Below are 27137 nucleotides of genomic sequence, written 5' to 3'. Positions count from 1 at the left end.
GGAAAAATTTGGGGAATCAGAGAGAAGAATTTGAGGGCTCAGAGAGGGCAATTCGTTGTTTTGGCACCTCTGGATGGTCTCCTCCTGCTCCTTGACCATGTGCGCCAGCTGCTGGAAGATGGAGCCGAGCTCCACGATGGTGGACTCGATGCTGAGCATGGCGTCGGCGCGGCTCTGGATGTACGCGTCCTGCGGGGGGGGTCAGGGACGGCCCCGAAATACCCCAAGGTTTGGGAGGGCTTTGGGGGGTTTTTTGAGGGTGTTTTTGGGGTTTTTTTGGGGTATTTTTGGGTTTTTTTGGGGGTTTTCTGGGTTTTTTTTGGGTTTTTTTGGGGGTTTTTTTGGGTTTTTTTTGGGGTTTTTTGGGTTTTTTTTGGGGGTTTTTTGGGGTTGTTTTTTGGGGTTTTTTGGGGTGTTTTTGGGGTGTTTTTGGGGTTTTTGGGGTTTTTTTTGGTTTTTTTGGGGTTTTTTTGGGGGGGTTTTTTGGGTTTTTTGGGGTTTTTTTTGTTTTTTGGGGGGGTTTTTGGGGTTTTTTTGGGGTTTTTTGGGGTTTTTTTGGGTTTTTTGGGTTTTTTAGAGGGGTGGTTTTGGGGTTTTTTTGGGGTTTTTTTGGGTTTTTTTGGGGGTTTTTTTGAGGTGTTTTTGGGGGTGTTTTTGGGGGTTTTTTGGGTTTTTTTGTGGGTTTTTTGGGGGGTTTTTTTTGGGTTTTTTGGGGGGTTTTTGGGGTTTTTTTGGGGATGTTTTTGGGTTTTTTTGGGGGGTGTTTTTGGGGTTTTTTTGGTGTTTTTTTTGTTTTTTTGGGTTTTTTTTTGTTTTTTTGGGGGGGTGTTTTGAGGTTTTTTTGGGTTTGTTTTTTTTTGGGGGGGGTTGGGGTGTTCTTGGGGTTTTCTGGGTTTTTTCTGGGTTTTTTGGGGGTTTTCTGGGGTGTTTTTGGGTGTGTTTTTGAGGTTTTTCTGGTTTTTTTTTGGGGGTTCTTGGGGGTGTTTTTGGCAGTTTTCTGGGTTTTTTCTGGGTTTTTTTCTGGGGTTTTTTTAGGGGTTTTTCTGGGGTGTTTTTGGGGGTTTTTTCCGGTTTCTTGGGGGTTTTCCTGGGGTTTTTTGGGGTGTTTTTGGGGTTTTTTTGGGGTGTTTTTGGGGGTTTTTTGGTTTTTTTTTTGGGTTTTTTTGGGTTTTTTGGGGGGGGTTTTTGGGGATATTTTTTGGGTTTTTTTGGAGTTTTTTTTGGGTGTTTTGGGGGTGTTTTTTGGGTGTTTTTGGGGTGTTTTTGGGGCCAAACCTGCTCGTCCAGCAGCTGCAGCTGTTGGCTGCTCCTGGCGTCCATCTCAATGGCCACGGCCCCCGAGGGCGCCTCGGCCTCCAGCACGGCCGGGCTGCCTGAAATGGGAATTTGTAATTAAATTCAGCATTTACAGCAAAATCCCATCAGAATTCATCATTGGAATTCAATTGGAGCACGGCCGGGCTGCCTAAAAATCAGAATTTGTATGGGAATTGTAATTAAATTCAACATTTACAACTGCATTCTATCAGAATTCATCATTGGAATTCAATTGGAACACGGCCGGGCTGCCTAAAATGGAATTTGGAACGGAATTGTAATTAAATCCAGCATTTACAACTGGATTCTATCAGAATTCATCATTTACAATGAAATTCTATCACAATTCATCATTCCAAACCGGATTCACTCAAAATTCCCCCACAAAATTCCCAATCCCCACCCGAATTCCCAATTCCCACCAAAACTCCCAATTTCCACCCGAATTCCCCCAAAACTTCCTTTTCCCACCCAGAATTCCCCCAAAATTCACATTTTTTCCTCCAAAAAAATCCCCATTTTTTCTCCCAAAATTCCCATTTTTTCTCCCAGAATTCCCCCCAAATTCCCTCCAATTCCCCCTTCCCGCCTGGAATTTTTACCCAAATTCCCCTTTTTTCCCCCCAAATCTCACTGAGGTTGTTGGCAGCCAGGGCCGAGACCGGGGCGCGCGAGAAATGCTCCCGACGGCTGCGCTGCTGCTTCAGGTTCTGGGGAAAAACGGGAAAAATGGGAATAAAAATAGGGGAAAATGGGAATAAAAATAGGGGAAAATGGGAATAAAAATAGGGGAAAAATGGGGAAAATGAGGGGAAAAATGGGGGAAAATTGGAATCAAAATAGGGGAAAAATGGGGGAAAATGGGAATAAAAATAGGGGAAAATGGCGGAAAATGAGGAAAAATAGGGGGGAAAATGGGGGAAAAAATAGGGGAAAATTAAGAGAAAATGGGGAAAAAATAGGGGAAAAATGGGAAAATAGGGGGAAAAGGGGAATAAAAATAGGGGGGGAAATGGGAGAAAAGGGAAAGAAAAATAAGGGGAAAAAGGGGGAAAATGAGGGGAAAAGGGAAGAAAAACAGAGGAAAATGGGGGGATAAGAAGGGGAAAAGAGGGAAAAAATGGGAGGAATTGGGGAAAAAATAGGGGAAAAGGGGAAAAAAAAGGGGAAAAATGGGGGAAATTTGGGGGAAAATGGAGAGGAAAAAAAGGAAAAAAATGGAATTTTCTCTGACCTCCGTCCGCACCTCCAGCACGGATTTGAAGTCGTTGGACATCGAGGCCAGCTTGGACTGGGGAGGGGGCACGGGGGGGTCAGGGACCCCCAGAGACCCCCCCTCAATTCCCACACCTGCAGACCCCAGCCCCAATTCCCAATTCCCAAAGCCCCAATTCCTGCAGACCCCAAACCTCCCCAGCCTGAGGACCCCAGCCCCGATTCCTGGGGACCCCAACCCAAATTCATGGGGGACCCCAGCCCCGATTCCCAGAGACCCCGACCCCAAATTCCTGAGGACCCCAACCCCAAATTCCTGCAGACCCCAGCCCCAATTGCTGGGAATCCCACCCCTCACACCTGGGGACCCCAGCCCCAAATTCCTGAGGACCCCAGCCCCAATTCCCAGGGACCCCAATGCCTTAAACTTGAGGACCCCAATCCTCAATTCCTGCAGACCCCAGCCCCAATTCCTGAGGACCCCAACCCCAATTGAAGGAGATCCCAGCCCCCACACTTGGAGACCCCAGCCCCAATTCCCAGGGACCCCAATGCCCTAAACCTGAGGACCCCAGCCCCAATTCCTGCAGACCCCAACCCCAATTCCTGAGGACCCCCAGCCCCACCTGCAGCGCCACCACCTCGCTGTTGGAGTGGGGGGCTCAGGGGGGTCTCAGGGGGGTTCAAGGGGTCCCCAAACCCCCCAAACCCCACCCAGAGCCCCCCCAAAGCCCACCCAGAGCCCCCCCAAAAGCCCCCAGCCCCACTTGCAGCACCATCACCTCACTGTTGGAGTGGGGGGCTCAGAGGGGGCTCAGGGGGGCACAGGGGGGTTCTGGGGGGTCTCAGGGGGTCTCAGGGGTCCCCCAGCCCCACCTGCAGCGCCACCACCACGCTGTTGGAGTGGGGGGCTCAGGGGGGCACAGGGGGGTTCAGGGGGTCCCCAAAGGCAGGGGGGGTTCTGGGGGGTCTCAGGGGGTCTCAGGGGTCCCCAGCCCCACCTGCAGCGCCACCACCACGCTGTTGGAGTGGTGGGCACAGGGGGGCTCAGGGGGGTCCCCAAAGGCTGGGGGGTCTCAGGGGGTCTCAGGGGGTCCCCCAGCCCCACCTGCAGCGCCACCACCACGCTGTTGGAGTGGCTCTGGAGGTGCCGCCCGCCGGGGCCGCCCCGCGCCCGCAGCAGCTCCTGGAGCTGCGCGATCTGAGAGTTCAGGCTGCCGATGTCCTGGGGGGAGGATCGGCCAAAATCAGCCACAACCGGCCCAAAAACAGCCCGAAACCAGCCCAAAACCGACCCAAAATCACCCAAAAATCAGCCCAAAACCAGCCCAAAACCGGCCAAAAACCAGCCCAAAATCAGCCCAGAACCAGCCCAAAGTCAGCACAAAATCAGCCCAAAATCAGCCCAAAACCAGCCCAAAGTCAGCCCAAAATCAGCCCAAAACCAGCCCAAAGTCACCCCAAAATCAGCCCAAAATCAGCCCAAACCCAGCCCAAAATCAGCCCAAAATTGGCCCAGAACCAGCCCAAAATCAGCCCAAAGTCACCCTAAAATCAGCCCAAAACCAGCCCAAAATGAGCCCAAAACCAGCCCAAAATAAGGGGAAATAGGGGGAAGAAAGGGGGAAAAGGGGAATAAAAATAGGGGAAAATGGGGGGATAAGAAGGGGAAAAGAGGGAGAAAAAAGGGGAGGAATAGGGGAAAAAATCGGGGGAAACGAGGGAGAAAAGAGGGGAAAAAAAAGGGAAAAAAGGGGGAAAATGGGGAGGAAAACTGGGGGGGGAAATTGGGGAAAAATAGGGGGGAAAACGGAGAAGAAAATGAGGGAAAATGGAGAAAAAAAAAAGAGCAAAAAAAGGAAACCGGCCCAAAAGCAGCCCGGGACCCCCAAAGGGCCCCCCAAAATCACCCTGGGACCCCCAAAGCCCCCCCGGGACCCCCAAATTCCCAGGGGACCCCCAAAGGCCCGGACCTGGCGGATGATGTAGGTCAGCTCCTCGATCTCCACCGATTTGTCATCAAACAGGGATTTGCGCTTGGCCACTGCAGGGGAGAAAAGGGACCCCAAAATCACCCAAAATCACCCCAAAATCAGCCCAAAAATCACCCCAAAAATACCCCAAAATCACCCCAAAAATACCCCAAAAATACCCCAAAATACCCCAAAAATCACCCCAAAAATCCCCCCAAAATCACCCCAAAAATATCCCAAAAATCACCCGAAAATCACCCCAAAAATACCCCAAAAATAACCCAAAAATACCCCAAAAATAACCCCAAAATCACCCCAAAAATATCCCAAAAATCACCCGAAAATCACCCCAAAAATACCCCCAAAAATAACCCAAAAATCACCCCAAAATACCCTCAAAATCACCCCAAAAATCAGCCCAAAATCACCCCAAAAATACCCCAAAATCACCCCAAAAATACCCCAAAAATATCCCAAAAATATCCCAAAAATCACCCCAAAATCACCCCAAAAATACCCCAAAAATCACCCAAAATCACCCCAAAAATACCCCAAAAATACCCCAAAAATCACCCCAAAAATACCCCAAAATCACCCCAAAATACCCCAAAAATCACCCCAAAAATACCCCAAAAATCACCCCAAAAATACCCTCAAAATCACCCCAAAATCCCCCAAAATCACCCCAAAATCCCCCCAAATCCCCCCAGCCCCACTCACGCAGCGTCAGCTTCTCCAGTTTGGCGAAGGTGTTGCTGAGATCCTTCCCAATGCGCCTGGGGGGGGCAGGGATGGAGACCCCTCCCCACATTTGGGGACCCCTCCCACACCTGGGGACCCCCCGCCCCCAATCCCTGCAGGCCCCGCCCCAATCCTCAGACCCGCCCATTCCTGCAGGCTCCGCCCCCAATTCCTGTAGGCCCCGCCCCAAATCCTGCAGGCCGCCCCACTCCGCAGCCCCCTCAATCCCGCAGGCCCGCCCAATTCCTGAGGAACCCAGACCCCAATTCTTGGAGACCCCAGCCCCAAATCCCAGGGATTCTGACCCCAAATCCCACGGACCCCCACCCCAATTCTTCAGGACCCCAGACCCCAATTCCTGGAGACCCCAACCCCAATGTTTGGGGACCCCAGCCCCAATTCTTGAGGACCCCAGCCCCAATTCCTGATAACGGCAAGCGTCCAATTCCTGGAGATCCCCCCAAAACTGGGGACCCCAGACCCAATTCTTGAGGACCCCAGACCCCAATTCTTCAGGACCCCAGACCCAATTCCTGCGGACCCCCCCCACACACACTTGGAGACCCCAACCCAAATTCCTGGGGACCACCCTGATACCTGGGGACCCCAGCCCCAATTCCTGATGCTACAATTCCCCACACCCCCAAAGACCCCAACCTCCAATTCCTGCGGACCCCAGCCCCAATTCCCAGGGACTCAAACCCCCCAAACCTGAGGACCCCGACCCCAATTCCTGGGACCCCGCCCAGGACCCCCCTGCAGCCCCCTCCTCACTTTGCCATCAGGCTGAATCATTGTCTGACCCCCCCAGAACCTCTCAGGACCCCCAAAGCCCCCCAAAGCCCAAACCCCCCAAGCCCCCCTACTGCATAGCTCCCCCCTGACCCCAAACCCCCAGGACCCCCAGTAGCCCTCCCACTTTGCTTTTAGGCTGAACTCCCCCCTTGAGCCCCCCAGGACCCCCCAAACCCCCCCAACCCCCCCCTGCAGCCCCCTCCTCACTTGTTTTTAGCTGAACTCCCCCTTGAGCCCCCAGACCCCAAACCCCCAATCCCCCCCTGCAGCCCCCTCCTCACTTTGCCATCAGGCTGAACTCGCTGCGCTGCCGCCCCGGCCCGGGGGCTGCTCTGCCCACCTGGAGCCCCCCGACCTGGGGGGGAACAACGGGGGGGGTCAGGGGGGGGTTGGGGGGACCCCCGAGATGGGGAGGGGGTGACTGAGGGGGGGGGCATCGGGGACCCCCAAAATGAGGCAAAGGAGGGGAGGGGGATTTGGGGTTGGGGGGTGTTGGGGGATTTGGGGACCCCCAATAAGGAGGAGGGGATTGGTCAGGGGTGCGGGGATTTGGGGACCCCCGGGATGAGGGGCTGGGGGGATTTGGGGACCCCCAATAAAGGAGGGGAGGGGGATTTGGGGTCGGGGGGCTCCGGGGGGATTTGGGGGCTCCCGTTGGAGCTCCCGGTGCGTTCCCGGTCCCACCTGCCGTCCCTGCAGCGATTTGCAGGCGAACAGGAACTCCTGGGTCCTGTCGCGACACGACATGACGTCAGCGGCCGGGGGCGGCTCCGGTGGCGGCGGCAGGACCGGAGCTCGGGGGGGCCCCGGGGGGGAGGCCTGGGCCGGTTCCCGCTGCCTAGGCCCGAGCCGGCGGCGCGCCTGCATCGGGGCTCATCGGGGCCTGCGCACCGGGGGGACCGGGAGGGACCGGGAGTTACCGGGGGGCCACCGGAGGGCACCGGAACCCACCCGGGGAACCGGAACCGCCCAACCCCGGGGTCTCCGGGGGTCTCCGGGAGTCCCGGGCCCGCCCCGCCCCCCCCGGCCCTCACCGCGGGCTCCGGAGCCGCCACCGGGAGCACCGGCCGCGCTGACGTCACCGCCACGTCGCTTCCGCCGGACGTGCGGCCCGAACCAGAAGTAAGCCGCAAAAACTTCCGGGAGAGAACTTCCGGTTGTAGGCCGCGCCCCCAGTATGGCGGCGTTGTTACTATAGCAACAGGCCACGCCCATAGCAACGCTTTTAGGTGCTGGGAATGGCGGGAAAGCAGCGGCTCCGCTCCTCGGAAGTGATTTAAGAAGGAGGCCCCGCCCCCAAAACGAAGCGGGAATTGAGGGTGCGAGTTCCGGTACCGAGCCCGCACCGGGAACGGCAAGGCCACGCCCATGACCGAAAACCCCGCTCCTGACAACAAACCCCGCCCATCACGCTGGACTCCGCCCCTAGCAGCAAGCCCCGCCTACAGCCTTGGCCACGCCCACGAAACCCCCGCCCACAACTCTGATCCCGCCCTTTGCAAGCCCTGCCCACATCTTTGACCACGCCCCTGGATAAAAACCCCGCCCACAGCGTTGGGTCTTGCCGTCAAGCCCCGCCCACCGCCTTGGCCGCGCCCATAACACAAAACCCCGCCCCTGATTTATTCGGCCGTGTTGGCCCCGCCCCTCGCAACAAGCCCCGCCCTTAGCAACCCCTCCCCTGCCCCCCCAAAACGGCGCCGTTGCCCGTGACGCCATCAGTGACGTCACAGCCCGGTTCCGGCGCGGCGGGACGGACTCGGGGGGCTCAGGCGGAATCCGCGGCCTTTATTGAGGCGGGGGAGGGGTCGGGGGGGGTCCCATGGCGGGGGCGGCGCCTCCCGGTGGTCCCGGCGCTGGTCCCGGTGCTCGGTGGGGTTCGGGGGGGGTCCCGGTGCTGGGGCTGGTCCCGGTGCGGCGGGCCCGCTTCACGCCTCCTCGTCCTCGTCCCGTTTCTTGTAGTCCTGGATGTGGCCGAGCACCCAGGCGGCGGGCAGGAACACCGAGGCGAACAAGGCGGCCAAGCCCAGCACGGTGTCCTGAGGGCGCAGCGCCGTTAGAACCGGAGCCGCTCCCGGTTTCCCTCCCGCCCAAGGTCACCCCGCGCCCGCCGCCCCCGCCGCTCCCCGCGGGCTCACCCCGGTGCTCACGGGGCTCTGCGCGGGCCCCGAGCGGATCCAGCGCGGGGCCGGGCCCGGCCGGGCCGCGGAGCGCAGGAGGGAGCGGGCGCTGAGGGCGAGCAGCGGCATCATGGCGGCGGCAATGGCGCTGCTCGGTGGCGTCACTTCCGGCGCGCGGCGATTACGTTGCGTAGAACCGCCCTGTCTGAGAAACCACGCCCCCCTATTAACATAAAATGCAAATTACGCTCGTAGCGCGAAGACTACGCTGCTCATTAGCATAGCCCCGCCCCAAACACAATTAACGCCTCATTAAAGCTTCTCCATTATTTATTTCATTATTCATTTATCCCGTACAAACAAAACGTCTGAAAAAAAACAAAAAAAAAAATTAAAAAAAAAAAAAACAACAAAATAAAATTCAGAAAAAAACAAAAAAAAAATCCAAGAATTCCCCTCCCACCCCCAAATCCCTGATCTGGGGGGGAGGGCGGTTTTTGGGGTGTTTTGGGGGATTTTTGGGGTTTTTTTGGAGTGTTTGTGGCTGATTTTTGGGGGAGTTTTGGGCTGTTTTTGGGCTGTTTCTGGCTGATTTTGGGGGGATTTTTGAGCAGTTTTTGGGGGATTTTTGAGCTGGTTTTGGGGGGTTTATGGGGGAATTTTGGGCTGGTTTTTGGGCAGTTTCTGGGGGATTTTTGGGCTGTTTCTGGCCGATTTTGGGCTGGTTTTGGGCTGTTTTTGAGCAGTTTTGGGGGATTTTTGGGCTGTTTTTGGGCAGTTTTGGGGCAGTTTTTGGGCGGTTTTTGGGGTGTCAATGGCAGCAGCCAGCGCAGGGCCCCCCTCCGGGATGGGGCTCCCCAAAGCGGGTGCTCCTGCTCAGGATCTCGTAGGAGGAATCGTCCCCGCAGCAGCCGGAGACGCTCGGGGAGGAGGCGTCGACCTCGAACCTGGGGAGGGGGCAGAAACGGGGTCAGGGGGGTCCCAAATCACCTGAACCCCCAAATGACCCGAAATCAGCCTGAACCCCAAATCACCTGACCCAAAACTCAGTCTGGACCCCCAAATGGACCGAAAATCAGCCTGAGCCCAAAAGTCAGCCTGGACCCCCAAAATCAGCTGGACCCCCCAAAATCAGCCCGAACCCAAAACTCAGCCTGAGCCCAAATCAGCCTGGACCCCCAAATGGAGCCCCAAATTCACCCTGAACCCCAAAATTCACCCTGGATCCCCAAAATCAGCCTGAACCCCCAAACGGAGCTCAAATCAGTCTGAACCCCAAAACTCAGTCGGGACCCCGCAAAACAGTCTGGACCCCAAAATCAGCCTGAACCCCAAAACTCAGTCTGGACCCCCCAAATGGAGCCCCAAAATCAGCCTGAACCCCAAAATCAGCCTGGACCCCAAAACTCAGCCTGGACCCCCCAAATGGAGCCCCAAAATCAGCCTGAACCCCAAATTCACCCTGAACCCCAAATGAGCCCGAGCGCCCCCAGTGTCACCCCCAGGCCGGCAGTGGGGGAGGGGCAGCACCAAAAAGGGCAGAAAATCCCCAAATTTGGGGTCCCCAGGGGGGTCCCGAGCACCCACCTGGGTCTGAGCCCCCGCCCACCGCCAGGGCTGGCACTGCCACTGCTGTCACCTCTGTGTCACCTCCTGTGTCACCTCTGTGTCACTGCGGTCACCGCTGTGTCACTGCGGTCACCTCTGTGTCACTGTCACCGCTGTGTCACTGTCACCGCCTGTGTCACCTCCCCGAGTCACTGCAACGACAGCGCGACGGCACTGGCTCACCCTGTGTGTCACACTGTGTCACCCTGTCACTCCCTGTGTCACCTGTGTCACACTGTCACCTTCTGTGTCACACTGTCACCCTGTGTGTCACCCTGTGTGTCACCCCAGGGCACACTGTCACCTTCTGTGTCACACTGTCACTCCCTGTGTCACACTGTGTGTCACCCCAGGTCACACTGTCACCCTGTGTGTCACCCTGCCACCTTCTATGTCACACTGTCACCCTCTGTGTCACCTCCCCGTGTCACTGCAATGACAGCACAGCGTCACCGTGTCACCCTGTGTCACATTGTCACTTCCTGTGTGTCACATTGTCACACTGTCACCCCCTGTGTCACTGCAACACCAGGTGTGACACTGTCACTGTGTCACTGCTGTCCCCTGTGTGTCACCTCCCTGTGTCCCCCTCTTGTCACCCATGACACTGTCCCCCCTGTGTCCGGCTCCCCTCCCCTGGCAGTGCCAGCCCTGTCCCTCTGTCCCCCATCGTCCATCTGCGTCCCCTCCCTGTCCTCTGCTCCCCCTGTCCCTGGTCCCTCTGTCCCCCCTGTCCCCTGTCTGTCCGTCTGTCCCTCCCCATCCCTCTGCTCCCCCCCGTCCCCCTGTCCCTCTGTCCCCCCCCAGTCCCCGTGTCCGTCTGTCCGTCCGTCACTCACTGCAGGGCGTCCCTGAAGAACTGCAGCGCTCCGTGGTTGTGCTTGAACACCGTCAGCATCACCTTCTTCATCTGCGTGCTGAACCCCGAAATCATCACCCCAAAAACTGCCCCAATTCACCCCAAAACTGCCCCAACACCGTCAGCATCACCTTCTTCATCTGCGTGCTGAAATCATCAACCCAAAAACTGCCACAAAACTGCCCCAAAACTGCCCCAATTCACCCCAAAACTGCCCCAACACCGTCAGCATCACCTTCTTCATCTGCGTGCTGAACCCCAAAAACATCACCCCAAAAACTGCCCCAATTCACCCCAAAACTGCCCCAATTCACCCCAAAACTGCCCCAATTCTGCCCTGGGGAACCCCAAAACTGCCCCAAAATCACCCCAAAAACTGCCCCAATTCACCCCAAAACTGCCCCGGGGAACCCCAAAACTGCCCTGGGTCACATCACCCCAAAACTGCCCCAATTCACCCCAAAACTGCCCCAATTCACCCCAAAACTGCCCCAACACCGTCAGCATCGCCTTCTTCATCTGTGTCCTGAACCCCAAAAATGGGCTGGGGAACCCCAAAACTGCCCCAATTCACCCCAAAACCAGCCCTGCTTTCACCCTTAAACTGCCCCATTTCCCCCCAAATTCCCCCATATTCCCCTAAACCCCCAATACTTCCCAAACCCCCCATATTCTTCCCAAAACCCCCATATTTTCCCCCAAAAATTCCCCCAAAATTCCCATCTTTTCCCCCAAAATTCCCATATTTTCCCCCAAAAATTCCCCCAAAATTCCCCTATTTTCCCCCCAAACCCCCCAGACTTTGCCCCGTTCCTCACCTGTTGGCCACGAGCTGCAGGATCTGCAGCAGGAACTTGCCCAGCCCCCGGCGCCGCACGCGGCTCTCCAGCTGCACCTCGTAACTGGGGACCCAAAAACAACAGATATCACCCCAAAAGTGACAGATATCACCCCAAAATTGACAGATATCACCCCAAACTGACAGATATCACCCCAAAATTGACAGATATCATCCCAAACTGACAGATATCATCCCAAAACTGACAGATATCACCCCAAAACTGACAGATATCACCCCAAAACTGACAGATATCACCCCAAAACCGACAGATATCACCCCAAAACCGACAGATATCACCCCAAGAACCCCAAAAACCCCAAAATCCCCGGATTTCACCCCAAAAATGTCTCTCACCAGTAGAGCACCTCGTCCCCACACTCCACATCAAACCGGAAGCTGCAGAACGCCACCGGCCAGGGAACCCCAAAACCCCCAAAACCCCCAGATTTCACCCCAGATCTGACAGATTTCACCCCCAAAGCCCCAAAATCCCCAGATTTCACCCCAAAAATGTCTCTCACCAGTAGAGCACCTCGTCCCCGCACTCCACATCAAAGCGGAAGCTGCAGAACGCCACCGGCCAGGGAACCCCAAAACTCCCAAAACTGCCAGATTTCACCCCAAAACCCGGATTTCACCCCAAGAACCCCAAAATCCCCGGATTTCACCCCAAATCCCCTCTCTCTCACCAGTAGAGCACCTCGTCGCCGCACTCCACGTCGAAGCGGAAGCTGCAGAACGCCAAAGCCCAACATCCCAAAATCCCCGGATTTCACCCCAAAAACCCCAGATTTCTCTCAGGAATCCCAGATCTGACAGATTTCACCCAAAATCCCCTCTCACCAGTAGAGCACCTCGTCCCCGCACTCCACGTCGAACCGGAAGCTGCAGAACGCCACCGGCCAGGGAACCCCAAACTGCCAGATATCACCCCAAAAACCCAAAACTGGCAGATTTCACCCCAAATCCACTGTCTCTCACCAGTAGAGCACCTCGTCGCCGCCCTCCACATCAAAGCGGAAGCTGCAGAACGCCACCGGCCGGGGAACCCCAAACTGACAGATATCACCCCAAAACTGCCAGATTTCACCCCAGGAACCCCAAAATCCCTGAATTTCACCCCAAAACCCCCGGATTTCACCCCAAATCCCCTGTCCCTCACCAGTAGAGCACCTCGTCCCCGCACTCCACGTCGAAGCGGAAGCTGCAGAACGCCACCGGCCGCGCCGCCGCCGCCTCGCGGGCCAGCAGGAACCAGGAGCGCTCGTCCCGCAGCTCCGCCCGCTTCTCGCGCTCCTTCCAGCCCCACTCGCTCTGCTCGTACCTGCCCGGGAAATGGGGGAGAACGGGATTTTGGGGGGAAAAATGGGGATTTGGGGGGAAATGGGGTTTGGGGTAAAAAAATTGGGGTTTGGGGGGAAAAAATGGGGATTTTGGGGGAAAAAATGGGGATTTGGGGGAAAAATGGGGATTTTGGGGGGGAAAAATGGGATTTTGGGGGGAAAAAAATGGGTTTGGTGGGGTGGAAATGGGGTTGGGGAGAGGAAATGGGATTTTTGGGGGTAGAAATGGGGTTTGGGGTAGAAAATGGGGGTTTGGGCCAAAAAATTGCCAAGGGATATCGGGGGAAAAAAGAGGGATTTGAGGGGAAAATCCCCAGGGATTTGGGGAAAAAACCCAGGGATTTAGGAAAAACATCCCCAAGGATTTGGGGAAAAAATCCCCAGGGATTTAGGGAAAAAAACCCAGGGATTTGGGGGAAAAAACCCAGGGATTTGGGAAAAAAATCCACAAGGATTTGGGGGAAAAAATCCCCAGGGATTTATGGAGGAAAACCCAGGGATTTGGGATAAAAATCCACAAGGATTTGGGGGAAAAAATCCCCAGGGATTTAGGGAGAAAAACCCAGGGATTTGGGGGAAAAAACCCAGGGATTTAGGGAGGAAAACCCAGGGATTGTGGGCAAAATCCCCAGGGATTTGGGAAAAAAAATTGCCAAGGGATGTCGGGGGAAAAACCCCCAGAGATTTGGGGGAAAAATTCCCAGGGATTTGGGGGAAAAATGCCCGAGGATTTGGGGGAAAAAATCCCCAGGGATTTATGGAGGAAAACCTAGGGATTTGGGGAAAAAAACCCAGGGATTTGGGGGAAAAAACCCAGGGATTTGGGAAAAAAATCCCCAGAGATTTGGGGACAAAACCCCCAGGGATTTGGGAAAAAACCCCCAGGAATTTAGGGAGGAAAAACCCCAGGGATTTGGAGAAAAAGTTCCTGGGGATTGGAGGGAAATCCCGGCCAAAATGGAGGTGGGAAATGAAAATCCCCGGGAAAAGGAAAAAGCGAAATTGGGGATTTTGGGGCAGGAAAATCCCTCAGGGCGGAGCAGCCGGGGGCGCTCACAGGCTCTGCATGTTGGCCTTGGTCAGCTCAAAGGCCCAGTCCAGCGTGGGCGGCTCCAGAACGGACACCCGGCAGCACTCGATGGACACGTCCAGCCTGCGGACAGACAGACGGACAGACACTGGGTTAGGGACACGTCCAGCCTGCGGACAGACAGACGGACAGACAGATGGACAGACACCGGGTTAGGGACACGTCCAGCCTGCGGACAGACAGACGGACAGACACACACTGAGTTAGGGACACGCGATGGACACATCCAGCCTGCGGACAGACAGACGGACACGGGGTTAGGGACACGCGATGGACACGTCCAGCCTGCGGACAGACAGACGGACAGACAGACACCGGGTTAGGGACACTCGATGGACATGTCCAGCCTGTGGACAGACAGACGGACACCGGGCTGAGGGGACACCAGGATCCCCCTGGGGACACTTTGGGGACACCAGGATCCCTTTGGGGGCATGGTGCCCGCTCGGTACCCGGCGCGGGCGGGCACTCACCCGTTCCTGTCGTACTTTTTGAACACCGGGAAGGCCTCGAGGGGATCCCGGAGCTGCAAGAGAGCAGAGAGGGGCAGGAGGGCACTGCCAGGGCGGGCACAGGGCGGGCACAGGGCAGGCACAGGGCACTGCCAGGGCTGGCACAGGGCTGGCACAGGGTGGGCACAGGACACTGCCAGGGACCTGGGCACTGCCAGAGCTGTGCCTCTGCCCATTCTAGGGCTGTGCTCAGTTCCTGGGCCGTTCCCATGCCCAGTTCCCAATGCCCATGCCCGGTTCCCATGCCCAGTTCCCAATGCCCATGCCCGGTTCCTGATGCCCATGCCCAGTTGCCATGCCCGGTTGCCGCTGCCCGGTTCCCATGCCCCGCTCACCTTGTTGGCCGCCTCCACCTTGGCACACACGGCTGCCATGGCCGCGCGCTCCTCCAGCCGCCGCTGCTTCTTCTCCTTGGCCCGGCCCGACTTCCTCTGCGGAGAGGGAAATGCTGGGAGAGAGAGGGCACCGAGGGGGCACCAAAACAGCCGGGACTGGCACCAAAACGGCACCAAAACACCCGCGATGGGCACCAAGGGGGCACCAAAACACCCACGATGGGCACCAAGGGGGCACCAAAACAGCCGCGATGGGCACCAAGGGGGCACCAAAACACCCGGGATTGGCACCAAAACGGCACCGAAACAGCCGGGATGGGCACCGAGGGGGCACCAAAACAGCCGGGATGGGCACCAAAACAGCCGGGATGGGCACCAAGGGGGCACCAAAACACCCGGGACTGGCACCAAAATGGCACCAAAACAGCCGGGATTGGCACCAAAACGCTGAGAAATAGCACCAAAGTGGCACCAAAACACCCAGGATTGGCACCAAAATGGCACCAAAAGCAGGTGATTGGCACCAAAACAGCAACAAAATGCTGAGAAATGGCACCAAAATGGCACCAAAACAACCCAGGATTGGCACCAAAACGGCACCAAAAGGAGCTGATTGGCACCAAAACAACAGGGACTGGCACAAAACTGGTACCGAAACACTGAGAGTTGGCACCAAAAGGACGAGATTGGCACCAAATTGGCACCAAAACATCCGGGATTGGCACCAAAACACCAGGGGTTGGCACCAAAAAGAGAGGACTGGCACCAAAAGCTGGAGATTGGCACTAAACAGGGATTGGCACCAAACTGGCACCAAAAGGAGGGGATTGGCACCAATTTCCCCCCAAAACCTTGAGGAAATCAAAGCTTTTAGGGATAAAATCCCCGTTACATTTTTAGCATCCCCATTGCTGCACTTTGAAGGGGTTTTGCCCCAAAATTTTGGGAAAAAAGGGTTTTAAGGATAAAATCAGTGCTCGGTTTTTGGTCAGTGTTGGGGATTGAAAAGGTTTTGCCCCAAAATCTTGGGGGTTTTAGGTGGGACAAGGAGGTGACAGCAGCACCCATGGAGTGGCTTTCCCCAAAATTGAGGAGATTGGCACTAAAAATGTGCCCGATTTCACCCAAAATGTGCCCGATTGCACCCAAAATGTGCCCGATTGCACCCAAAATGTGCCCGATTGCACCCAAAATGTGCCCGATTTCACCCAAAATGAAAGATCCCGCTGGGATCCCTCCAAATCTCCACAGAGGGACTGGGATTCCTGAGTTCAGCACCAAAAATGGAGTGAAACGAACTCAAAATCAAAGATTTGACAGGAAAAGCAGCGGGATGGGGACGGGGACAGGGTATAAACGTCCCTCAAAAATCACATTTCTCAGTGGGTTTGGGGAGAATTCGAGTGGTTTTGGGGATGGAGCAGCCACCACCTGCTGCTGGCTGGGATGTGGACGCTAAAATTGCTACTTTAGGGTCATTTTGAGGGGAAAATGTGGAAATTTTCCAGCAGGGTTGGATGGGACGTGATGTGAAGCGTCTGGGGAATCAGAGCCCCAAATTCCCCTTAAATCCCCGCTAGTCCTGAACAACTCTCTTTACACAGCCCCAAATCGTCTTTAATGGCTCCAAATTCACTCCGAAAATCCCACACTTGACCGTGGGAACCTCAAATTCTCGCAAAAGGTTCAAAAAACCTTCACAGAAGCGGCAAGAGCCTCCGATAATCCCAATTTTCTCACAGCAGCATCCAGACCGCTCGCAGAGTCACAAGCAGCCCCAAATGACCTCAAACAACCCCAAAAACTCACGGAAAGTCCCAAATCTCCACACAGGAGCCCCCAATCCCCTCACGGTAGCCCTGTAGCATCCTAAGGAGTCTCCTCATGCTCTGGGACGGTCCCAAACGCCCTCACGGAACCCCCGTGAGGCCTCGCTGTGACCTCCCAGCCCCTCAGACGACCCCAAATTCCCTCACGGAACTCCCGCGTCCCCTCGCGGTGACCCCTCCGCCCGTTCGGCGGGCCCCCAATCCGCTCAGCGGCGCCTCGCAGGCCCCACCCCCGCTCTGTTTCCCCTCAGGCCGAGCCCCCCCGGGCGCGGCGCGGCCCCGCTCACCCCCATAATGGCGGCGCCGGCGGCTCCTCACGGCGCGGGGGGCGCGGAGGATCTGAGGGGGCGCGCGCGGGGGGCGCGCTATTTATAAGGGGGGGGGAAAGGGGGCGGAGCGCCGAGCGCGCGAGCCGGCGGCCGGCGGCCAATGCGCCTGCGCGATGGGAGAAAGGGGCGGGGTCACGGGGGCGGTGGCGAGGGCGGGACCGCCGCGCGTGCGCGGAAGGGGAGCGGGAAGGGCGGGGAGGAGCAGCGCGTGGCGGCGGCGCGGGGCGCGAAGGAAGCTCGGCTCTGATTGGCTGAGAGCAGAAAGGGCGGGAGCGCGGGAGGCCACGCCCGGTGCGCTGAGGGGAGCGCGGCCGCCATTGTGGGAGCGAGGGTCCGGAGAGGCCGGCACGGCCCTAAACGGGCACCACAAACCCAGTACGGCTCCACAGAGTCCGGTACGGCCCTAAACCGGCCCTATAGACCCGGTACGGTCCCACAGAGCTCGGTACGGCCCTAAACCGGCCCTACAGACCCTGTACAGCCCTAAAGCGGACCCACAGACCCGGTATGGCCATAATGGACTGACAGACTCCAGTTTGCCACACACACGTGCCCCATAGCCCTGCCCCATAAGCCAGCCCTACAGCCTGGTCCCATGGCCCTTGGGCTGCTCCTCGGCCATGGCTTAGAGGTCTCACCCCACCCCAGAGCGCTGCCCCCCAGCTCTGATCCAGCCCCAAACCCTCCCGCAATGGGGTCACCCCACAGGAGCCAGCGGGGCACCCCCAGAGGGAAGGAGGTGATGGGGGATGTGGGGCAGCCCCACAGAGTGGGATGGAGGTGGGGGTCCCCATGCGCCCCCAGACCCACAGGGGGACAGATCCCAGACCCACAGGGGGACAGATCCCACATACAGACCCACAGGGGGACAGACCCCAGACCCATATGGGGACAGACTCCAGATCCATGTGGGGACAGACCCCACTCCCACAGAGTGTGATGGAGGGGGGGATGCCCATGGACCCTCAGACCCACAGAGGGACAGACCCCTGATCTATGTGGGGACAGACCCCAGACCTCAATAGGGACAGATCCTACACAGGGACAGACCCCAGCCCCACATGGGGACAGATCCCAAATCCATGTGGGGACAGCCCCTCACAGGGACAGACCCCAGACCCTCACAGGGACAGACCCCAGACCCATGTGGGGACAGACCCCAGCCCCACATAGGAACAGCCCCAAACAGGGACAGACCCCAGACCCACACAGGGACAGACCCCAGACCCATGTGGGGACAGACCCCAGCCCCACATGGGGACAGCCCCAAACAGGGACAGACTCCAGACCCTCACAGGGAGAGACCCCAGATCCATGTGGGGACAGACCCCAGCCCCACATAGGAACAGCCCCAAGCAGGGACAGACCCCAGACCCTCCTGACCCCCCCATCCCCTTTATCCCCCGCTGCCCCCGGCCCTTTATCCCCCCAGTCCCCCCGATCCCCCCATTCCCTCCCGGTCCCCCCAGTCCCCCCGACCTCCCCCATCCCCTTTATTCCCCCCGTTCCCTCCCGGTTCCCGGTTCCCCGCGGCCCGCGGAGGGGTACGGGGGGCGGCGGGGCCGTGCTGAGGCCGCGGAGCTGGAACTACTTTAGCACCGGGAGGCGGCGGCAGCGGCCGCGGGCGCTTTGTGCGGGCTCGGGACCCCCGGCAGGACCCCCCCCCAGCACCGGGACCCCTCCCCGGGAACCCCCCCCGGTTCTGCCCCGCTCCTACCGGGGGAGGGACCCTCGGGTCCGCCCCGCATCCTCCTCCCCCCGCCCCATTCCCACGCCCCCTCCCCAAATCCCCGCGCTCGGCTCGGGGGCAGTTTGGTGAGGGGGGGGGCACCGGGGCTGAGCCCCCTCCCCGTGCGGGACCCCCGGGGGGCTCGGGGGGCTGCGGGCGATGCCGGCGGTGATGGAGAAGCCCTCGGGGATCCTGTCCCGCAGCCGCGCCAAGGCGGGCGGGGGCGCACCGGGACCCCCCCACTCCGAGGACGAGGCCAGCGAGGACGAGCACGGCCACGGTGAGTGACCCCCACCCCCAAAATTAAATTAAATTTAATTTAATTCAATTAAATAAATTAAACCTGCGAGCCCCCCACCCCCAGGACACCCCCACCCCAATAACCCCCCCAGGGATGTCCGGTGTTAATTTGGGGAGGGGGCAGCACCGCTGGCGCCCCCCGGGGTTGGGATGGGTGGGGGGCACACACGGGGACATTGGGGGGGGGAACAAAGCCCCGTCCCCATTGTCCCCGGGCGCCCGCGTGTGCGCGGCCACAGCTTTGTTCTGTGGCGCTGGGGAGGGGGCTCGGCCGCGACCCCCGCGGCCCCCCGGGAGTGAGGAGGGGTCGGTGCGGCCCCCCCGGTGACCCCCGGTGACCCCCGGTGACCCCACAGACAGCATGATCCGCGTGGGCGCCGATTACCAGGCGGTGATTCCCGACTGCAAACCAGGTACGGGGATTTGGGGAGGGGTCTGGGGGGGGGTTTGGGGGTGTCCCCCCCCACACACACACCCTGAGACCCCCCCCCCCCATTGTGCCCCCTCCCCAGAGAGCCCCGCTCGCTACAGCAACAAGGAGCTCAAGGGGATGCTGGTGTGGGCCCCCAACCACTGCGTGTCCGACGCCAAACGTGAGACCCCCGACCCACCCTGGGGTACCCCTGTGTGGGAGGGGGGGGATCGGGGGGAGCACCCACCCCCTGGTACCCCCTGGTACCCCCCAAACCCACTCCTGATAACCCCAACCCCTCCCTGTACCCCCCCAAACCCCCCTGTACCCCCAAACCCATCCTGGTATGCCCCCAACCCTCCTGTACCCCACAATCTCCTCTGACCCCCTCCAACCACCCAAACCCCTGTTACCCCTAACCTCCTGGTACCCCCCAAATCCCCTCCCCTCCTGTACCCCCCCAAAACCCCTCCTGACCCCCAAACCCCCCCCCATAACTCCATCCTGGTGCCAACAAGCCCTCCTCTGAGTACCGCCCACCAAAACCCCTGACCCCCAAACCTCTGACCCCCAAATCCCCAGACCCTCAAACCCCCCAGACCCCTAAATCCCTCCTGGAACCCCCAACATCCCCAGACCCCCTAATCCCCTCCTGACCCCCTGGGTGCCCTAAATCCCCTCCTGCCCCCTAAATCTCCTCCTGACCCCCAAATCCCTCCTGACCCCCCAAATCCCCTGACCCCCAAATCCCCCTGACCCCAAATCCCCCCCTGACCCCCAAATCCCCGACCCCAAATCCCCCCAGACCCCCAAATCCCTCCTGACCCCCAAATCCCCTCCTGACCACTGGGGTCCCTAAATCCCCTCTGACCCCCAAATCCCTCCTGAGCCCCCCCAGACCCCCAAATCCCCCCTGACCCCCTGGGTGCCCCTAAATCACCTGTGACCCACCTGGGGTGCCCCTAAATCCCCCCTGACCCCCAAATCCCCCTGACCCCCCAAATCCCCTCCTGACCCCCCAAATCCCCCCCAGACCCCCAAATCCCCCCCGATCCCCCAAATCCCCCCCGACGCCCCCAACTCCCCTGGCACCGTGCCAGGCGCTGGGCATGCTGCTGTGGCACAAACACGACGTGGAGAAGTCCCTGGCTGACCTGGCCAACTTCACCCCGTTCCCGGACGAGTGGACGGTGGAGGACAAGGTGCTGTTCGAGCAGGCCTTCAGCTGCCATGGCAAGAGCTTCGCCCGCATCCAGCAGATGGTGAGGGCCAAAGGGACCCCAGAAACCCAAAAACCCCAAATGGGACCCCAAAACCCCGTGGGGAGGGGAAAATGGGGTCAGAGCTGCCACGGCAAGAGCTTCGCCCGCATCCAGCAGATGGTGAGGGCCCCAAATGGGACCCCAAAATGCCCAAAAACCCCAAATGGGACCCCAAAAACCCAAATGGGACCCCCAATGACCCCCGTGGGAGGGGAAAATGGGTCAGAGCTGCCACGGCAAGAGCTTCGCCCCATCAGCAGATGGTGGGGCCCCAAAGGGACCCCAAAAACCCAAAGGGAGCCCCAAAACCCAAAAACCCAAAGGGACCTCAAAACCCAAATGGGACCCAAAAACCCGTGGAGAAGGGGCCTCAGACCCCAAGGCTTCAGCCCGATCCCGCAGATGGTGGGACCCCAAAAAGGGACCCCAAAACCCAAATGGGAGCCCAAAACCCCAAAGGGAGCCCAAAAACCGCAAATGGGACCCCAAATGGGACCCAAAGGGACCAAAACCCAAAAAGGGACCCCAAAACCCCAAATGGGACCCCAAAAACCCCAAATGGGACCCCAAAACCCCGTGGGAGGGCAAAATGGGGTCAGAGCTGCCACGGCAAGAGCTTCGCCCAATCCAGCAGATGGTGAGGGCAAAAGGGACCCAAGACCCCAAAGGGATCCCAAAAACCCCAAATGGGACCCAAAACCCCAAAGAGACCCAAAGGGACCCAAAAACCCCAAATGGGGCCAACCCCAAAACTCACAATGGGAGCCCAAAAACCACGAATGGGAGGCAAAACCAATGGGAGCCCAACCCACAGACCCCAAAGGAGCCAAGCCCAAAGGGACCTCAAAAACCAAATGGGAGCCAAACCCAAAAGGGACCCCAAAAACCCAAATGGGACCCCAAAACCAAAGACCAAAAACCACAAAAGGGACCCAAAAACCCCAAATGGGAGCCCAAAAACCCCAAAAGGGACCCCAAAAACCCCAAATGGGACCCCAAAACCCCAAATGGGAGCCCAAAAACCACAAAAGGGACCCCAAAAGGGACCCCAAAACCCCAAAGGGACCAAATGACCCCAAATGGGACCCCAAAAACCCCAAATGGGACCCCAAAAACCCCAAAGGGACCCCAAAACCCCAAATGGGGCCCCAAAAATCCCCAAATGGGAGCCCAAAGGGACCCCAAATGGGAGCCCAAAAACCCCATAAGAGACCTCAATTGGACCCCAAATGGGTCCCAAAAAGGACCCCAAAGGGACCCAAAAGGGACTTCAAAGGGACCCCAAAACGAATCTCAAAAACCCCAAAAGGACCCCAGAAGGGACCCCAAAGAGACCCCAAAAGGGACCCCAAGACCCCCCTGGGGAGGGGCAATGGGGGGCAGAACCCCCTCACTGAGCAGGGTTGGATCCAGCCCCAACCAGGGAATTTTTGGGGCTGTTTTTTGTGGTTTTGGGGCTGTTTGTTTTTATTTTTGGGGTTGGTTTTTGATGTTTTGGGGGATTTTTGGGTTTTTGGAAGGTGCTATTGCTCCCCCAGGGAGGTTTGGGGGGTCTGGGGGGGTCACAGGACCCTCTTGGAGATAAGGGGGTGCCACTCCCCCCCCCCAGCAAATGGTACATCCCACCCTCTGCTGTCCCCCCCCTTCACCCCCACCAGGTGGTACCTCCCGCCCAATTTTGGGGTTTCTCTGCTGATTTTGGGGCTCCTGCCCCCTCAATCTTTAGGATTTCTTTGCCATTTCCTCCTTTGTCATTTCTAGAGCTTCCTGCTGCTCCATTTTTACGCGTTTTCCCCATTTTTGTGCGGGATTTCAGGGATCTTCCTGCACTTTCTCCCCCTCATTTATAGCGGTGACTCCTTCCTTTATTTCTCACCCCATCCCTGAGACCAAATCACCCCAAAACCGCCCCAAACCCTCTCCAAACCCCCCCAAACCCCCCGTGTGTGCCCCCAGCTCCCCGACAAGCTGATCCCCAGCCTGGTCAAGTATTATTACTCCTGGAAGAAGACGCGGTCCCGCACCAGCGTCATGGACCGGCAGGCGCGGCGGCTGCTGGGGCGGCGCGACCGCGACGACAGGTACGGGGCACCCCAAAAACGGGCCCAGAACCTCCCAAAAACCTCCCCAAAATGTCCACAAAACCTCCCCCAAAACCTCTCCTAAAACTTGCCAGAATCCGCCCCAAAAATCTTCCTGAAACCTCCCCAGAATCCACCCTGAGCCTCTCCAAAATCTCCCCCAAAACCTCCCCAAAAACCTTCCTAAAACTTCCCTAAAACCTCCCCAAAAACCTCCCCAAAAACCTCCCCAAAAACCTTCCCAAAACCTCCCCTAAAACTTTCCAAAATCCACCCCAAAAACTTTCATAAAACCTCCCCAAAATCCACACAAAATCTCTCCAAAAACCTTCCTAAAACTTTCTTAAATCTACCCCAAAAATCCCAAAATCCCACCCTGAACCCCCAAAACCCCAAAATCCCACCCTGAACCCCCAAAACCCCAAACCCTGCTCCCCCAGCAATGACGACACCGACGAGCACCGACCGAGCCCCGAGGGGGACCTGGAGCCTGCGGACCCCAAAAAAGAGGTTGGGGGGCTCAGGGGGGGATTTGGGGGCTCAGGGGGGGTTTGGGGGGCTCAGGGGGGATTTTGGGGGGCTCAGGGGGGGTTTGTGGGGCTCAGGGGGGATTTTGGGGGGCTCAGGGGGGGATTTGGGGGGCTCAGGGGGGATTTTGGGGGCTCAGGGGGGGTTTGGGGGGCTCGGGGCGGTCACAGGGTGAAATTTGGGGGGTGGGTTTCAAGGGTGGGGTGAGGAAAAGGGGAAACCCCCCCCAAAATGGGGCCAGACCCCCCCAAAATGGGGGTGAATCCCTAAAGATAAGGAGGGAGAAGAAACTAAAGATGGAGTGGGACCCCCAAAATTTGGGGGAATCCTTGGGAATGGGGGTGAATCCCTAAAAACAACGCGGGGGAGCTGAGGGTGGGTCTGGAGACCCCAAAAATTGGGGGAAAACCCCAAAAATTGGGGAAATACCGCAAAAATGGGGCAGAGGTGGCGCCCCCTCCTGGCGGGGTGGGGGAGAGCAGCGGCCGGGCCGGAACGTACCAAGTTCAAGCTGGGGGGGGGGGGGGGGTGAATTCTCAGGGGGTTCCCCCAGCCATAACCAATTCAATCCCCGGAGCTAATTAACAAATGTGCCTAATTAACGCCTGGCCAGCCGTGCCTGGCCAAGGCGGGCCCGCGCAAGGAGCCGCAGTACCGGCACCACCCCCCGGCGCGGCAGCGGCGCCGCCCCCCCCGCGGGATGCGCCTGAGCCGCGAGGACGTGGCCGAGGTGACGGCGAACCCCGACCTGGGCGCGCGGGCCCTGCGCCAGCTCGACTGCCAGCTGGTGGCGCTCAAACGGCAGGTGGGCACCCGGGGGGGGGGCCCTGAAATCCTGCTCTGAGCCCCCTCCCCAAACATCCCTATCCATCCGGGGCACCAAACACCCGAATCTGCTCTGAGCCCCCCGAAATCCTGATCCATCTGAGGACACCAACACCCCGAATCCGCTCTGAGCCCTCCGCCAATCCTGCATCCCGACATCCCGGGGGACCCCGAAATCCTGCTCTGAGCCCCCTCCCCAGCCAATCCCTGATCCATCCCTGGGACACCCCGAACCAACACACCCCAAACCCCACTGGACCCCTGATCCATCCCGATCCATCCCTGGGACACCCCAAACACACCCAACTCTCTCTGAGCCCCCTCCCCAGTCCCCAGTCCATGTCCAGGGCACCCCCGGGGGCGCCCCGAAATCCTGCTCTGAGCCCCCTCCCCAGCCAATCCCTGATCCATCCCGGGACACCACAAACACACCCCAAAATCCTGCTCTGAGCCCCCTCCCCAATCCCTGATCCATCTGAGGACACCCCAAAATCCTCCATCGATGCCCTTCCCATCCCTGATCATCCGGACACCCCAAACCACCCCATAATCCTCCTGGGGACCTCCCTCCTGATCATCCCGATCCATCCCTGAATCAATCCCCGATCAATCCCCAATCACTCAATCCCCGATCAATCCCCGATCAATCCCCAATCAATCCCCGATCAATCCCCGATCGATCCCTGATCAATCCCTGATCAATCCCCGATCAATCCCTGATCAATCCCTGATCAATCCCCGCAGGTTCAGCGCATCAAGCAGATCAACAGCGGCCTCAGGCAGGCGCTGGACGGGGGCCTGGAGGGGCTGCGGCCGCCTGAGGTGGGTCCTGTGAGCCCCCTGTGAGCCCCCTGTGAGCCCCCTGTGTCCCCGGGCCCCCGCGGCCTGTGCCTCCGTGATCCCCCTAGTCCGTGTCCCCCCGGTGTCCCCCCGGTGTCCCTTAGCCCTAGTGATCCCCCGGTCCCCTGGACCCCGGTGTCCCCCATGTCCCCCCGGTGTCCCCGCGGTGTCCCCCCGGTGTCACAGCCCCTCCCGGCTGTGTCCCCTCCAATCCCCCCCAAATCCCCTCACCCCAACACAGGGTCACAGCAAATTCAGCTCGCGCTGGACCACGGACGAGCAGCTGCTGGTGGTGCAGGGTGAGTGCTGCCCTCGTTAGCGTAATTAGTAATCAGCCTCGTTAGCTGCCTGTCCGTCCCTCACTGTCTGTCCGTGTGTCTGTCCCTCACTCTCACTGTCCGTGTGTCCCTCTCTGTCCCTGTGTCCCTCACTGTCCGTGTGTCCATCCCTCACTGTCCCTCACTGTCTGTGTGTCGTTCCTCCTGTGTGCCATGTGTCTCCTCACTGTCCGTGTGTCCTCCGTCGTGTAGTGTCCCCATGTCGTCCGTCCCTCATGTCTGTGTCCCCTTGTCTGTCCGGTGTCTCCCTCACTGTCTCTGTCCGTGTGTCCGTCTGTCCCTCACCGTCCGTCTGTCCCTGTCCCTGGTCCGTGTTCCCTCACTGTCCGTGTGTCCATCCCTCATCCTCCGTCCGTGTGTCCGTCCTCACTGTGTGTCCTGTGCTCTCCTGTCGTGTGTATGTCCCTCTTAGTCCGTCCGTCCCTCACTGTCCGTGGTCGCCTACTGTTTTCGGTGTCTGTCCTCACCTCACTGTCTGTCGCCTGTGTCCGTCTGTCCCTCACTGTCCGTGTGTCCATCCTCACTGTCCTCACGTGTGTCGTCCTCAGTCCGTGTGTCGCCTCACTGTCCGTGTGTCGTCCCTCACTCGTCATGCCTGTGTCATCCCTCATGTGTCACGCTGTGTGTCGCCCACTGGTGTCCTGGTCCCCCCTCACTGTCCGTGGCGTCTCGTCTGTCGGTGTGTCCGTCTCACCGTCTCTGTCGTGTTCCGTCTGTCCCCACGTCCGTCGTCCGTCCTGCAGCCTGCGCGTACGCCGCGATTTCCGGCGGTGGCGCGTGCTGGGACAGACGGCGCAGTTCGGCTTCGTGCTGGGCCCGCGGCGGCGCCCGGGGCTGGAGCGGCTCCTGCAGCGGGGCCGGGGCCGGGGGGAGCCCCCCGGGGAGGAGGAGGAGGAGGAGGAGGAGGTGAGGAAGGGCCGGGGTGGGAATGGGGGGGGTCTGAGATGGGAACTGGTCCCAGTCCCTGCTCCCAGTGCCGGGGGGGGCCTGGACTGGGCGGTGCAGTGACCCCACCCCAATCAATTCATATCAATCAGTCAATCAATCAATCAACCAATCAATCAACCAATTACACCCCAATCAATTAATCAATCCACCCCAATCAATTAATCAATCAATCAATCTACCCTAATCCATCCATCCATCCATCCATCCATCCATCCATCCATCATCCATCCATCCACCCCAATGAATCAATCAGTCAGTCAATCAACCAATTACACCCCAGTCAATCAATGGCCATACCTACACCACCCCACAGCCCCGCCCACTCCCTGCCCCGCCCACCCAGCCCCGCCTCTCTCTCCACAGGTGCAGATCACCGGCGTTTCCCGCCCGGCCCCGCCCCCGCCGCCCTCCTCGGCCCCTCCCCCGGGCGCGGCCCCGCCCCCCTCGCGTCCGCCGGCCCCGCCTCCTCTGCTGCGCCCGGCCCCGCCCCCGGCCCCGCCCCCCGCGCTCCCGCGGCCACCGCCCCCCCTCCAGCCCGGCCGGGCCCCGCCCCCGCTGCTCCGCCCTGGCCACGCCCCCGCCGCCAGGCCCCGCCCCCCGGCTGCTGGCCACGCCCCGCCCCGCTGAGCGCCCCCTGCTGGGCCAGAGGGACCGGGGGTTGGGGGGGGTCCCGGGGGGGTTCTGGGGGGTCCCAGTTTGCAATAAAGGTATTTTAGTACAGAGGCTGCGCGTGCTGCGGCACTGGGAGTGCTGGGAGGGACTGGTTTGGACTGGGAGCACCGGGGTGCACTGGGAGCAGCGGGAGCAATGGTTTAGACTGGGAGCACTGGTTCGTACTGGGATCCCTGGTTTTTACTGGGATCCCTGTTCCATACTGGGATCACTGGTTTTTACTGGGATCCCTGTTCCATACTGGGATCTGGTTTACTGGAATCCTGTCATATGGATCACGTTTACTGGAGTCCTG

The 27137-nt window shown here is 58.9% G+C and overlaps 4 protein-coding genes across 9 annotated transcripts in view; 1 reads left to right on the top strand and 3 right to left on the bottom strand.

The window, feature by feature from the left end:
- STX5 (syntaxin 5) overlaps positions 1-7208 on the bottom strand; it is a 7486-nt gene extending 278 nt beyond the window's left edge. Inside the window, exons 1-10 of the mRNA XM_064736967.1 lie at positions 7076-7208; positions 6726-6924; positions 6323-6396; positions 5226-5281; positions 4506-4576; positions 3641-3757; positions 2552-2608; positions 1952-2027; positions 1276-1373; positions 68-189 (exon numbers count right to left, since the gene is read on the bottom strand). Coding sequence (XP_064593037.1) covers positions 68-189; positions 1276-1373; positions 1952-2027; positions 2552-2608; positions 3641-3757; positions 4506-4576; positions 5226-5281; positions 6323-6396; positions 6726-6908 — 854 coding nt within the window. The 5' untranslated portion in view covers positions 6909-6924; positions 7076-7208. The remainder of the gene's footprint in view (positions 1-67; positions 190-1275; positions 1374-1951; positions 2028-2551; positions 2609-3640; positions 3758-4505; positions 4577-5225; positions 5282-6322; positions 6397-6725; positions 6925-7075) is intronic.
- A 601-nt stretch (positions 7209-7809) lies between these two features.
- Positions 7810-8337, bottom strand: LOC135460354 (cytochrome c oxidase subunit 8A, mitochondrial-like). Its single transcript, XM_064737161.1, has 2 exons — positions 8180-8337; positions 7810-8080 (listed from the first exon to the last, which is right to left on the bottom strand). The coding sequence occupies exons 1-2, from the start codon at positions 8291-8293 to the stop codon at positions 7970-7972; spliced, it is 225 nt and encodes a 74-aa protein (XP_064593231.1). The 5' UTR covers positions 8294-8337; the 3' UTR covers positions 7810-7969.
- Positions 8338-8820: 483 nt separating this feature from the next.
- Positions 8821-16971, bottom strand: NAA40 (N-alpha-acetyltransferase 40, NatD catalytic subunit). 6 transcript variants are annotated; one of them, XR_010443204.1, is made up of 11 exons: positions 16866-16969; positions 14750-14845; positions 14376-14428; positions 13870-13965; positions 12632-12793; positions 11447-11530; positions 10609-10686; positions 9901-9921; positions 9855-9865; positions 9749-9811; positions 8974-9108 (listed from the first exon to the last, which is right to left on the bottom strand). XR_010443204.1 is itself a non-coding variant. In XM_064737150.1 (9 exons), the coding sequence occupies exons 1-8, from the start codon at positions 16869-16871 to the stop codon at positions 8973-8975; spliced, it is 711 nt and encodes a 236-aa protein (XP_064593220.1). In that variant the 5' UTR covers positions 16872-16966; the 3' UTR covers positions 8821-8867; positions 8932-8972. The 6 variants fall into 6 exon arrangements, 4 of the variants coding, with proteins under 4 accessions (XP_064593220.1, XP_064593219.1, XP_064593221.1 ...); XR_010443203.1 differs by having other exon boundaries at positions 9749-9865; XM_064737150.1 differs by lacking the exons at positions 9749-9811; positions 9855-9865; positions 9901-9921 and adding an exon at positions 8821-8867 and having other exon boundaries at positions 8932-9108; positions 16866-16966.
- A 1563-nt stretch (positions 16972-18534) lies between these two features.
- LOC135460232 (REST corepressor 2-like) lies at positions 18535-26886 on the top strand. The gene is made up of 10 exons (XM_064736966.1): positions 18535-18916; positions 19293-19349; positions 19449-19561; positions 20449-20610; positions 22567-22691; positions 23132-23201; positions 23833-24024; positions 24789-24866; positions 25126-25183; positions 26534-26886. Exons 1-10 carry the CDS (start codon positions 18796-18798, stop codon positions 26884-26886), a joined length of 1329 nt encoding a protein of 442 aa, XP_064593036.1. The 5' UTR covers positions 18535-18795.
- Positions 26887-27137: the final 251 nt, after the last annotated feature.

Source organism: Zonotrichia leucophrys, unplaced genomic scaffold, assembly GCF_028769735.1.
Source record: "Zonotrichia leucophrys gambelii isolate GWCS_2022_RI unplaced genomic scaffold, RI_Zleu_2.0 Scaffold_34_1600103, whole genome shotgun sequence".
NCBI classification, from domain to species: domain Eukaryota; kingdom Metazoa; phylum Chordata; class Aves; order Passeriformes; family Passerellidae; genus Zonotrichia; species Zonotrichia leucophrys.
This window is presented reverse-complemented; position numbering and strand designations above follow the sequence as displayed.